Raw genomic sequence first — 14,564 nt, forward strand, 5'->3', positions numbered from 1 at the left:
ACTTGGGCTAGTTGAAATTGAATGCTGTGACGGAGTGCGTTTCCAGGACAGGGACTGAGTAAGGCACACAGATGAACAAACGGCTGTTGTTTGTTTACTTGTGTGCCTTGCTCTGTGCCAGTCTGAAAAGCGGGCCGCGCCACAGTAAGCCATTAGGTGAATTCACAGTGCTGTAACATGACAGAATGCCAGGACTTGGCCAAAATATTCAACTCGTTGTAAAACCTTCACTGTGTTTTCTTTCATGCAGCGCCACCCCTGAGCACCCGTAAGTAAGAGCATTTCTCTTTTTTACGAACTACACTTTCCGCAGGTGATAAGCTTTAAAATGACAGAAAGCTGAGCTAGTTGGTAAGGATTGATTATGTAAAATAGAAGTGAGGAGTGCAGATAGGACACAAGAGTAGAGAAGTGGAAAACACTTCTATAGTCGGCGTTCGTGTTGTCCACTTCTCTACTCTAATAATAAGCTTTAAAATGGACTATTATTTAAAGAGTCCTCCACCCAGGTTCGGGCTTTGTACGCAAACGAGCGTGGCGCGCAAACCACTTTGTGCCTGCGATGCTAGTGGAAAGTGAAGCGTCTGGGTGGCGCGAAGACGTTTGACATTTCAAACGGAAGACCGCACGTGCTTCCTGCCGAGGGAACCGCGCTTCGAGCGAGAGGGTCGAGGTTACACGCATAAGACAGACTGCTTGCAACTTCTCCGTCCCTGGCACGTGACTTCGCTTGACCACGCGATGTAAAACGGGCGATGCCGCCACCCAGACTGCAGCACACGGCACGACATTTAGAGAAGACAAAAAAAAAATCAGCAGCGATTGCGATGCCACCCAATGCGATATTTTAGCGCCGCTCTACAGGCGTTTTGATTTCACGATATATTGAGGCATCACACAGTTCACCGCACCGAACGGCAGAGCCGCAACGCGTGGCGCTATGCATGGGTGCCCCATGTAACTTGAGCCAAACTTTACAAATATGCAAATTTCCCGTAGCTGGAGAAAGCCAAGGTAATGTTGTCTATGCGGAAAGAGAACGTTAAGCGACGGTCGAAGCGGCAGCTGCTGCGGCCAGCCTGACTTCGAAAAACAGCGCCTTGCTGACGTGGCTCGAGTCACACGCAGATGTGCGGCGCCGATGATTATGGCGGATGAGGACTCGCGGTGGTGACGACGATGCTACTCGTCAAATAGATTCCTTAAAGGGCGGCACATAGCGATTGACACATAACCAGTGGTTTAGGTTGGCGTCAAAGATGCTGAGGATTATGAAATAGCGGCACTGACCCGCGGTTCATAATCATTGACCCGAGTTGGTCGGACGGCTGGATTCGATCACGGTTCTCTCAGCACAGCGGCCCGATCAAGTACCCATTTGGCTATAGACTACCCAATGACCCAAGTTGGAGCGCAAATGGTTAGAACAAAGAAACTAACCGGAAATTGCGGGAAGTATCATAACAATGCTAATCACTATACAAAAACATGTCTGCTGATCGCCGATATTGTGGCTAGCTAAACTCTCGCATTCAGTCCTCTTCCTCAGCTTGATGACGTCATCACTCGTGCCAAACAGTCGGCGTCACGGTCTCACCTTTCGACGTTACTTCCCTCATTTTTTCCTGTCGTAGTGACAACCTCTCGATTTCTAAACCGCCCGCCATCCTCGTCTCCATAGTCCAACCACAAGCACCCAGCACAGCGTCTAAATACATCAGACGACACAAAACCGTTGCACTTAAATGAAAAGCTATTTCCTTTCGATAAGTTATTTGAGCCTATGCCACATAAACAAGGTTCCCTCCTTGCTTTTGATCGCTTTTGTGGTTCAGTAACGGTACATGTTACTCATTTGTCTTTCGGCTGTCGATGACGAGCTGGTACTCGGACGATGGCATGCAGCACGTTCGCGTTAACACTGGTGCTCAAGCGGCAGTTATTCGCCAGTTATCTTATGCGTTGGGCGCCGCCTTCCCTACATCGCAGAATCGCTTAACAATGTGCTCTTTGCTTTTGCAGCACGACCGACCACGCCACTACCAAGTAAGTTGCTACACCTAGCGCGTGTGTTTCGTTTCGCAATGGTACTTGAGGAGAAACACTTACCTCTAAAGTTAAGGAATTCTTTTCAAATGTGCAAGCTTGCCCCCCCCCCCCCCCCTCCCGCCCCCCAGAACAAAAAAAACTTTCTTGTTTGATTATAACCTTTGAGTTTGCTTGTATGAACGTTCGCTCCTTGCTTCATGTTATGGTTTGTTAAGCATTCACATTTCACTACTGAATTTCGCCAATGGGTAATAGATTGATATCAAGAAATGGGCTTGCAGTACATTAATTTAACGGCACCACTTTGCCATCTGGCGCTGAATTGCTGGAAAAGTTGCCACGTTTCTTGACGGTCTGATCGCCAATTTCTGTACTATTTTGTATACACTACCATTGCCAAAGCCAGAAATTACACTTTAACTCCCGGACTTGGCAATTATCCTTTGATAAGAAGCTTCGAGGTTGTTCAGGCTTGTTATTAAAGAAGTCATCTTTTTATATGCAGAAGGCTGCCTTTTCTGATCGTTTACTGTACGCTGGCTACTCCGAAGTGATAATTTCATCTGTTAGTGAAAGTGTGGTTCGTGGCGTCGAGAGAATAAATGACCAAGGTAGTAAAACCAAACTAGAAGGAGAAAGGAAAAACGGAGTAGTACCGTATGTACACAAGTTGGCGCATGGGCTTAAGAACTTTGCTTCAAGGTACATCATTGATGTTCGTTTTTCCGTGAAACATAACATACGTCGCATACGCTGGTTAGTCGATAATTTGCTGAAGGGTAAGCAAATAAAGGGAAAGTTCACTGTCAAACATGTCAACTGGTACATCACTTTTGTTATGCAGGTTGTATATGTAATTACGTTACCTTGTGGTAGGGAGTACGTGAAACGAACGACGCGTTATGTGAATGTTCGACTTAGGGAGCATGAACTATCTCTTCAAGGGGTTGCGATACTTCATCTCCCGGAGCATTGCAAGTCGTCAGATCGTCACCCCTGTTTTAAAAAAAAAACGTGAGATTTCTAAACAGGCGCACCAATTGACAAAACAAGTCGCTTAGGGTTACAATGTAAACATTATGGACAAGGCATGTATCAGCGAACCATCTGTCGCTCTTCATGACAAGGAACTGTGTTACGTATGTCAATTTTGATTATGCGTCATTTGGTCACAGTGGTCTCGATGTATCTCTGTGCCTCATCCATGTCATGGTCGTGAACTGGCATATATGTGTGTGTGTGTGTGTGTGTGTGTGTGTGTGTGTGTGTGTGCGTGTGCATGTGCGTGTGCGTGTGTGTGTGTGTGTGTGTGTGTGTGTGTGTGTGTGTGTGTGTGTGTGTGTGCGTTGGACATAAATAAAATATCAGTTGGGAGTCAGTGCCGTGTCGTCGTTTTATACCTTCCATTTGTCCGTGTGTAGTGTTGCGCTGGAACGAACCTTACTATGAATTCAAACATATTGCGTGCAGCCACTCTCGTCCCCGCAGTGGAGGTCCTGTTGGCGGACGAGGTAGAGCGGCAATTCGGCCGTCTTCCCACTATGCTGAACCTTGACGACTGTGACGCCATGTGGTCGGACGAGGGCTCCAATGTAGATGTGCAGTGCGACATTCGTTGTCATACAGCTGGCCGATGGAAGCTACTGGAAGAACTGCTTGTAAAGTATAATTGACACAGCAGTTCCCGTGTCCAGTGTGATTTCTAGCAGAGCACCGTTTTCAATTCCGCCAAAATACCCTTGCGACTTGCCAAAGCCACTCGATCTGTAATGTCAGTAGTCGGCTCCTGCTTCGCAACCTTTATCGTTTTCAAACTGCGTGTTTAATTTTTTTTTTTTTTTGCTTGTCTGCAAATGTGCTCTCATCGCTACGAAATGCCTTTTCCTTGCACACTTATTACAAGTCTCCTTGATATGCGGGCATACTCAATGATTGTGGTTAAGGGTCCCCCAGAGGGAACAAGTCGGTGGCAGCTTACCGGCCATGGCTCTTATCTTGAACAATTTAGTGGGCACTTCTTTGTCCCCCGTTTGCACTAGGTGCAGCTGCGTGCTCCCCCTGGCTCGAGTCTCGGCAGCGTTCTTCCCGGGCTGCTTCCAAGGACAAGGTGCCGTCGACTGCTTTCGGCAACGTCATCGGTTTCTCCTCTTCGGTAAAGAGCACTGCATGCACGTCCTCCCGGAGGAGCCCGCAGACGAAGCCCATCCCGGAACACTTCATCTAAATAGGTTTCAAATTCGCCGTTCTGGGACATCATGAGGTTTCACCATCTACTCAGACTGTGTCTCGGTATCTTGCCTTTGTGCTGCGCCCTCCAGTAGGACTTGTCCCGCTTGGCGTTGGAGCTGAGTGGGCTGTTCATCTCGTCGCAACCATTTACCGCCGTCAATGACTTCAGAAGCCCATAGGTTTGTGGGCCGAAGATGCTCATCCATGTGTGAAGGTTTTCGCTGCCAGGAACAAGATTCACCATGAGAAACGATGTGAATATCTCATGATAGGCTGCTCAATCGCTTGTGATATTATCCAGCGGCTCCATTCGGCCAAGCTGTCCAGCAAATGTGTATTGCCATTTCTTTGCCAGCTATGCGCACAAAGCAGCAATCGGTGTCTCAACTCATCCAATATAGAAACTTAAGCTGAGGCTAATCACTGGGACACTTGTTTTCTTGAGAGTACCAACGGGCTGTTTCAGCATCTCTTCCGTCCCACCCTCGTTGCCAAGTGTTACGTGTCGGCCAGGAGCGGATAAGGCAAGCTTCCAAATGAAAACGGCGTTTCTTGATCGGCACTTACGGGCGCATAGTCACATCCGAAATGAGCAAAATATCGCACTGAGCACGGCTTTTTAAGCACTCGCTTATACAAGCGTATAGAATGTAGTCTGTTTATCAGGCACGCGATCGCCGACAGAACAGTTGGGGCCGCGAAAGGACCGATGGAGTGAAAAATGCAAGGAATAACGTTAAGGGACAGGAAAACATTGGTGGGGATAAGAGAGCAAACCGGGTAAGCCGATATTTTAGTTCACATTAAAAGGGGAAACAGGAGCTGGGCAGGCCATGTAATGCGTAAGAGAGATGACGGGTGCTCTAACAAAGTTTCAGAACGGGTGTCAAGGTAGAGGGAACGCAGTCGAAGACTGCGGAGAACTAGTTGGTGTAATAAAATTACAAAATTTACAGCCATACCTTGGAATATAGTAGCGAAAAACATGGATATTTCGAAATCTACCCTTCTCCGCCTGGGGCTTTTCCCTCCCTTCTATACTTCCCTGGTAAAGTAGCATGTAACCGAATACTTCTATATGTTTTATATGTCCTACCTAGACGTCCTGCGTCAGCCACGCTTCCTTTTCTATCAGTGCATGCTAATCGGCAGTACATCTTTAGTTTTTTAGGAGTATGCTGCTTAGCACAAACATTTCGGAAGCCACCGGCTTTAGCAGCATTTTCAGGGCATGTCTCTTGGTGAACTTTCGTTGTACCCTATTCAGCTACAATTCCCGTTCTGTCCTACTTGCAATACTTCCGTCGTTGTTTCTCCATTTCTCTTAAGGTATTGGCTAACTTGGCTTGATCTTTCCAGCAGAAGAAACGTTCCCAAACACAGAGGACGGTGAGTAATCAACACGTATAACTTCATTTTCGGGGAGTAAATATTGATCCTGAGAATGTATAATACACACGTAAAGCTGTTCCTGTTGTTGCCACCGTGGAAAATTTAATTCCTAAAGCACAGTTTTATATTTATCCGAACACATTTCTTTTGCGCATTTTCTCTACAAAGAACAAGCCTTTGTAGCGTTAACGACCGTGTTGTGGTTCCTGCAGGGGCTTAAACGTTATGTATTGATGCTCTGTATGCCTAAGCAAGAAATTGCAGGTTATCGTCAGTTATCCTGTTCGACGAGATGCCCGACATGCCGCGTCCATCAGCGATTGGGAAACTAGCGCATCCCTTTTTTCACAATGACCGCAGATAACAGATACTAGGTGCACGCACTTTGAGTTTGTGATTCAAATTTATTCATAAAAGTATGCGACATGTCTGGCTCTACAAAACGCTTATGTTTATTTAACACATAAATACGAACACCCTTAAAGTTCTAAGTTGTTTTATTTTTTCCATATACATGAAGTAAAAGATACACTTTATGACTTAACACATAGTCTGTCTCTAGTAAGGTGTATCCTAAGGTGTAAGGTGTATAGTAAGGTGCAACCAGTATAACCGCAAGTGGCAACAAAATGTTTGATGAAGCAAACTGGCACAAGAGAGATGAGCCTCTTTGCCAAAATTAAATAATTGCAATGTTACACGGTGACTTTATAGCAGAAAAAAGACAACCTATGAGAAACATTTAGTACCCCGAAGGGATAGAAAGAAGCTACTATAATTAGTCTGTCGATCTTTGCAGAGAATGCGAGCCTTCATACTCGAGCAGAAAAATCACTGTGTTCGAACGGCATGCATATCACCGTCCGGCTGACGAAAAATTAAGAGCTTGTTTTATACGAAGCAGCAACTCAAAGTTCTTACGCTAGGCAGAGCATTAGAGCTCACGTCTTGTACAGGCTGTCGGTATGATAGCGTGGTGAAGTAGACCAATATATTCTGATTGTATACATGCGGTACTTTCGGCCCGGTGTCTTTCGTAGATTTCTCACGAATGTGAAAATCCCATGGTATATATAAATAAGCACGTCTTGGAATCCGCGCTGATGAAGGTGAAATGCAGCAGACACTCAACATCGCTACAAAGTCGCCCGATATGAAATATAAACCACGATTACGAAGCGTACGCGAGGAACGTTATTATTACTACGGTGGAATTGCTGTTACGAATCAATGATTTAATTGAGATTATTGGGTCATCTTGACCAATTGTGTGCGAAGAACTTTGCTAGCGTACATTAGTAAACCATCTCTAAAAATCACAACGCTCATGTTTAAGAGGAAGCTTTAGCTCGGGCCCAACTCCAACTCGGCCTATTCAAATACATGTAAAACGCAAAAGCGTTTTTCTGAGATAAACCCTGGACCGATATTAATGAAGTATGCTGCATTTGAGAGAAAGTCATATTCTAGTGACTGTTGGAAGCGAAATTTCGATTTAGGTCCTCAATTTTGTTAAAAGAATTTTCAAAAATTCGGAAGCTTGAAAAAATAGAACGAAGTTTACAAATCCATAACTCTGCATCAAATATAGATATCGTAATTCTGTAAACAGCATCCATTAGACAAATAAAAGCGGACAAATTTGATATATCATTTTATATCTTACGTGAACTTGTTACGTTGTTTACAAACGTTCTGCAATAGCTGTATTTCCATATTACAAAGTTTTTCAGATTCATGCACAACATATCAATTTTGTCCGCTTTAAATTTACTGTTAGATGCAATTCACAGAACGGCATTATCAGTTTCCGTTTCTGAGTTAGAGTGTTGTAAACTTGATAGTTTCGTTTTTTGAAAATTTTTGATTTTTGCCAATTTTTAATAAAAAGTTGAGCTCCTAAAAAAAATTCGACACCAACAGTCACTATATTGTAAGCTTTTCTTTTAACTGCAACAAACCTCGTTAAATTTGGTGCAGTGGTAGCCGAGATAAACGAATTCTCCTTTTACATGTATTTAGGTAGGAGCACCCGAGCTGAAGCTTCCTCTTAATAAAGAACAGCACTCGTTTATAATGATGGTGTTTCAAGACCGGTAAACGCGAAAATTTGTTATTCTCTCGCAAGCCGTTCTTCCACAACCGTTAGGCAAGTGCTCTGAAGATGTGTCGCTTCGGCCTGTGACATATGTTGCTAAACTTAGTGACGAAAAATGGTAAATGAGATGCCCAAGATTCTCATTATACCTGCGAATGTCCAAATGCTATAAACTCTGTTTTCTGGCAACGTAGCGATATATACGTTAATTTCACTGTAAAACTAAAACAAGAAATGGCGCTTCTTTGCGGTCTATGCAGGAAAATGGTTGTGATGTTTGAAGATACACACAGAACCGCATCTGTGGTATTGAGCTAACGTTAAAAAGGCGTTTCTTTCCACAAAATCGGCTAAGTTCATGCGGAGAGCGCATTGCTGAGGCGAAATAAATGAAATAAAATTTCGTTGCACATTTGCTTCACTGCTTTTAAAGTGAATTTTGAAACGATAACGCAAAAAAAAATTAATAACGAATTAGTCATATGTCCGCACACTTTTCTACAAGTGGCTTAGCTTTACTGTTGCCTCTAGCTTTCCAGAAGAAAGAGACACAAAGTTTTCAAAGATGGTTGCGTCACCAAAGTCCACGAAAAACCGCCATTATGTGATTTAAGGGTACTGCTTCTTCGCCGAATTTGAATTAAATACTGCGAAGGAGTGCCTTTCAGGGACAGGGAAACAGGTAAACAAACTGAAGCCTTGCTTTTTGTTTATTTGCGTGCTCTACTATGTGCCTGTATGAAAGGCGGCAGGCGCCCCAGTAAGAAATTCGGTGAAATTTTCGTGCCGAAATATGACAGATTGCCAGAACTTGGTCGAAATATTCAACTCATGGTGATATTTTCACTGCATTACTTTCATGCAGGACGGCGCACGAGGCCTCGTAAGTGAGAATTCTTTTCCACGAACTACACGCTCGACTGGTGGCAAGCTATAAAATGCAATTTTATTTAAAGAACCCGTCAGCCAGGTTTGGGCTTTGCACGTAAACAAGCGCGGTGCTTGGATCACATGGTCGTGATCGAGTGTGCAAAGAATAAACTGGCTTGGTGGCGCGAGGACGGTTGAAGTTTTGAACAGACGGCCGCGCGTCCTTCGTCTCGAGGGAACCATGCTCCGAGCGTAACACTGAAGCTCATACAAAATATAGGGAGTGCTCACAAAGTCTCCGACCATCGCACGTGTCATCGGTTAACTAAGTAATGGGCAACGGATCTTGCCGAGACGCAGGAAAGTAACAGAATACAAAAGAAATATAAAGAAGCAGGCGGGGCCTGTCACATGCACCCGACGCGGGATCTCGGCTCCGTTAAGGCACAACGTAGGGAAGGAACGGCAGAACTGACGGGAAAGAGGTGGCTCTGTTTACAGTGATGCTTTCCTCTTAATTGCATGGTGACCCCCCCTCCCCCCCCCCTCCCCCGAACTTATCCTCTGTCCTTTTCTCGTTTTCTCTTCAGTAAATGCTTTCAGCTCGTACCACATAACAACGTTCCCTTTGTACTTTCCATAACTTTTGCGCTTTATTTACGATGCATTTTGGATATTTGCTTTTCGACGGTCAGTGACATCCTGGTACACAAAACATCGAATGCAGGGGATTCACGTTAATGCTTGCGCTCAAGAGGTAGATATTCGCCAGTTATACGTTGGGCGCTGCTTTCCACATATTCTACAACCGCTTAACTATTTACTGCTTTTCTTGCAGCACGAACGGCCAAGACACTGCCAAGTAAGTCGGTACACCTTGCGCTCGTGTTTTGTTGCACGATGTTACATGAGAAAAAGTTAGGCTCTATATAAGGGCTGTTTGACTTCATTAGAATCTTTGAGCATGTATCACCTAAACAAGGCTCTCTTCGTGCTTCTGATCCCTGTTGTGGCTCAATAACTATGAGACTTGCCGAGCCGTTTTTCGACGGCAAGTCATTGTCACATGCTGGTACCAAAAAAAAAGTGAATGCAGCAATTTGTAAAGCATAACTGCTTTTAACACAGCCACTCTACGAGTTGGAATGACATAGTGTGAATTTCAGGGAGAACGCTAAGTTGTCTTGGCTCCAGGAAGCGGAAATATGGTTTAGGAGCGGATATTTTTTTTTCAGGATTAGCAAAATTTTATTTAAAATATAGCATTACGAAGTTGATCAATCAGTATGTTCCAGTAATACATGTCGCTGTTCTGCGAATTGATTCTCTTAGAGGTGTTTAAAGCGGATAAATTTTGCATACTAATATACAGCCATCTTGAAATCATCAGGTTGTTTGCTATGGTTCTACCAAATGATCTTATAAATTAGTGGCATGTTTCTGAGCGTGTGGACAGCATCAGTTTGCCCGATTCAGATACATTATTGCATGCAGTCCACAGGTGAGTAATAGCATTTTTATAGCTTCTTCACAGAGTTGCGGAGTGAGGCAAAATCTTTCAGCAATAATTGTTGCTTGGTTGTTGGTGCGGTAGCTTCGGTAACCACCTAAACCTTCACTATAACTTCATTGGCGAGTTGGTGCGCTAAAAAGCAACATGTCACCGCAGTCTTATTACAGCAGAAAGGGGGTTAACCGAGGGGCCCGATTTTTATTAGTCATGTCATAAGAAGCCAAAAAACACTAACACCAATGACATTATACGGCAAATTACTTGGGTTTAATAAATGGTATGGTTTCATTTCATTTTTTTTTATTTCATTTATTAAGCACAAGCAATTTCCCCTATGTTGTCCTTGGCGTCAGGATTTGTTGGCTTCTTATGATATGACTCCATCTTATACGGTGGCTCGAAGACTCCTGCTCTGCTTCAACAGCTCCTCAAATTCTGAACATCTTGAAGGGGCAGCGCAATAAGACGAATACACAAGGCAGATACACACAGGACAGCGCCGGATGCATCGAACATCGAATGCATCGAACATTATGAGGAACGCTATTATTCACATCGAACATCGAACATCGAATCAGCACTGTCCTGTGTGTTCCTGCCTTGTGTGTTCGTCTTATTGCGCTGCCCCTTCAAGATGTTCAACCAGAACCAACTCGCCCAAATGTCGATCCTTCTCAAATTCTGAACTCCTTTTTTGCGACAGCACGAGAATCTCTGAGTGGACACAGCCAAGTTATCAAGAACGTTTTGCTTGACAAGCGCACAGCCTCTTCTTAACCCCTACAGTAGTGTTTAATATGGACGCCTGCACAGACGTCCCTAAAAGACGAGTTAATTCATGCTATGTATGGCACTTGCACTTTACCTCCAAAGTCCACGTAAACTACATTCTGAAAACGTTTATACATATATATCCCACAAGAATAAAGCCTGCAGTGAGGCACTCGCCGGTTCAGTCAAATGATGCCAGCTTGACCGGAAAATACCACGGAGTCAAAAACATTCAGGCTGCACATGAATGCACTTACGATAAGTGTTTCACGTAGTAGTTCAGCGGAAACCCGCAAGGTGGAGAGAAGTAATTAATGTAGGAAAAATCACACATCCACCCGTTCATAGCAACTGCTACATAGGAAACCCATACAGCTTCCTCGAAAGAAAAGCCTCAGATCTGAAGAAAAATTCGTCCTGGTCTGGGACTCGAACGAGGGACCACCGTCTTTGCGGGGCAGCCGCTCTACCATCTCAGCTAACCAGGCGGCTAGCAGATGGCAGGGCGAAGTCGAATTTGTCGACAACACGAAGCAAAGGCAAGTGTTTGACGTCGTAGTTCTGCGGAAACTCGAAAGGTGGAGAGAAGTAATGAATATAGGAAAAATCAGACATCCACCCGCTCATAGGAATTGCTACAAAGGAAACCCATACCATAACCAAGCCGATACAGCCCCCCTTCCGTAGCATTTGCTACGAAAGGGTGGACGTCTGCTGTTCCCTATATTAAGCACTTAAGATAAGTAAATATGCATCCATTCTATACCTGTCCATAATGAACCTACCCACTTCGTTAATTATTACTCTTTGTGCAGCTAGGTGGTAGAAATGATCATGCAAACGTGGTAAGATTTTGTAATCAAGCGCCACTCTGATCCATAAAATCTGTGAAGAAAACATTCTTGAATACTAACTCTATCATTCTGCGCAGCCTCACAAATTGTGGCTCTCGGACGGCAAAAGACTGTTTGCCCCTTTTCTTGCTTTTAAGCAATTTAAGGTACTTAAAATGTACCGTTAAAGTATAGTCCACACCTAACATCAAACTCGTTCTTCCATCATTTCTCATTCTTTATTTTACCCTGCTGTCCACAGCTACTTGTTCCCGTTTCGTACTTTTGTTTTGAATTTTCCTTTGTGAATTCACAAATACACCATTATCAGGGTTTACGCCTGCTCATGGGCACTTCGAAAGAATACGCGAATTTGATTGCATTGAATAACCAAACTCTTGCGCGTTGTCTGAAGGAAGTTTCATTTTGTGTGGTTTCAATTTAAAAATGAGGACAGAAGCTAATCACTGCTTCTGTTCACTGTTACCGTTTAAGACTGTTTAGTCAACAAGACTGTTTGAGCTAACATCGGAACAATGGCTTGCTCGTCTATGTAAACTTGATTTTGTGCGTCCACAGCACCGATGCATTTCGGGAAGCATAGCAGCGTCTATTAAGACAATAGCTAATTGGACAAAGTACTAGTGCTTTATACAACAGTCCTTACTAAACGCATTACATGCTTCGCTTTTCAAGTGACAAAACGAGGGCTTCCCGTAATTGAGCACTTTTACCAGACCCAAATTTCGGGGGCACAAAATCTGTTGAGTGATTCGCTCTCGCGCACTCGAGGTAACATTGTCAAAATACGCCTATAATTGTCACGTGAAGCTGACACAAGCTCTTGTCGAATCGATGCGAACAAATCCGCAGGAGTGAGAACATGCAGTTTAATTTGTATTTGAAATCGCGTTTAGATTTCTGGTCAGTATTTCAGAAACTTATATTTTTAACAATTTTAGAATACAATTGCAGAAATAAATACTTTGACCTCTGTTTTCTACTCTCCTCTTGAAAAAATCGATGTTTTTTATTCTCAATTTTCATTGGCTAGTTCGACATGTAATATCCCTTGAAAATAAAGTTCACCGCCTTTGTCAGACTTCTTTAAAAAGATTTAATGTAATATTTCAAGCAGGTATCCCATATTGGGCACGCATATTCCGGTTTTACAGACCTTGTCATTAAAATAAATCCAAGCTTGATGTCATCGCATTGGATTTTGCCTTTAAAACCAACTGCTATATCAAGCCGCTATGCAAATAAGAGAATTGCAGACACTTCAGTAAACCAGAGTGAGTGACCTAATCCCATGGTGTCCTCGCAACATGCCGGCTTCCGCGTCATTACGGAGATATGTACATCTTAGAACGCAAAACTAAAACTGATGATGAAAAAAGTATTATAGCAAACTGTTTACGTCGCTTTGAGGCTTGTAAATACTTCCTCTGCAGTTTTCAGGTCACGCACCTTTATTCAGAGCGCAAAAATAACAAGACGAAAATTTCATGTCGGCACCTAATTAAAAGCGCTAATCTTTCCATTTAACTGAAGCTGTTTTATTTATGTGGGCTTTCAACGAGAACACAAACCCCATCATATGAAGATGAGATGTACGATGTATTCTTTCGTGCACACCTTTCTACTTATTTTTTATAATCATCCGTGCAGCAAAGTTTACAGAGACATAAGGCGCAAATGTTTCCGTGCGTACACTCGTACATAACTTTCCATTGTGCTTCATCGGTTGGTTACAGACGCAAAAACTTCATATATTTTGGTTTCTCAAGTACTACTAAAGTCGCATCTTCCCGATAGCCTAGTGCGATTACGCAATTACAATACGCATTTGTTAGTTTCGGGTGAGTGCCCACCATATTTGACGATGTGAGCCCATTTACGACGCCCGAATGTTGTTCGCTATCTGTTGCTGCTGTATAATAATTGAAAATTCACGTGCATTACCAGGTCCATCCGAGTGCCCTGAAGCGATAAAGCAGCGCTGTCGAAGGGACAACATGACCTGCGTCATGAGGGGGAAAATGCCGGCTTGTATAGGTAAGCACGAATTATCCCTCAAAATCATTGTTTGTACTACCGTCGTAACAAATGGGTGATCCTAAATGGAGCTACTATTTGTATTCGTTGGTGCGATTTGCTACAGGTTATTTCATCCAAGGAGCGCAACATGTTAATTTCATTGCGTAGAATAAAGTGTTGGTATAGGATCTGAAACTGACGTTGAACAACGCAAATAAAACAAGGACACAAAGAAATAAATACCACAGACAAGCGCTATGAAGTTCAAATTATGAACCGACAAGCCCTCATCAACGTCTGATTAAAATTTATAAATCTGCAAATTCTGCAATCTGCAGAATAAAAGCTGTAATCTCGTTGCACGAAGAGAAAGCGAATGCGTAAATTGCTTCCATTAGCATTACGAGATTTGAATAAGAGTTTCTCGCTTCTTGGATTCAAAAGCAAACTTTTTTTTAGATTCGCTAGAGGTATATGAGGGAAGCAGGGGAAGTTTTTGCTCTTTCAAATAAAGATGTGGCGTGACCTATTCCCTTAAGCTGTGTCTTTGCACTGAATCTTCTCCCTCATCCGTCGAGAAGGTGAACCTTGCCAAGGGACTGTATTGCGGCGGAAGACCTTGGAGGCGACGGCTGCTACGCTCGTTTTCTGCAGTGCCAGAGGTACCGGCGTCGGTGGCTTCTGGTTCAAGATGAGCGGACACAAGGTGGATGCGTACCCGTCGCTTTCACCAGTTTGTGGCGAGAGGAAAAGGCAAGCAGTCAGTTCC

The 14,564-nt window shown here is 43.7% G+C and overlaps 1 protein-coding gene across 1 annotated transcript in view; it reads left to right on the forward strand.

The window, feature by feature from the left end:
* The first annotated feature begins 256 nt into the window (after positions 1-256).
* LOC140212978 (uncharacterized) overlaps positions 257-14,564 on the forward strand; it is a 118,836-nt gene continuing 104,528 nt past the window's right edge. The window contains exons 1-6 of the mRNA XM_072284105.1: positions 257-268; positions 2,023-2,046; positions 5,638-5,667; positions 8,634-8,651; positions 9,477-9,500; positions 13,724-13,813. Coding sequence (XP_072140206.1) covers positions 13,774-13,813 — 40 coding nt within the window. The 5' untranslated portion in view covers positions 257-268; positions 2,023-2,046; positions 5,638-5,667; ... (1 more) ...; positions 9,477-9,500; positions 13,724-13,773. The remainder of the gene's footprint in view (positions 269-2,022; positions 2,047-5,637; positions 5,668-8,633; positions 8,652-9,476; positions 9,501-13,723; positions 13,814-14,564) is intronic.

The sequence above is a fragment of the Dermacentor andersoni genome, chromosome 8 (assembly GCF_023375885.2).
Source record: "Dermacentor andersoni chromosome 8, qqDerAnde1_hic_scaffold, whole genome shotgun sequence".
Classification (NCBI taxonomy): Eukaryota; Metazoa; Arthropoda; class Arachnida; order Ixodida; family Ixodidae; genus Dermacentor; species Dermacentor andersoni.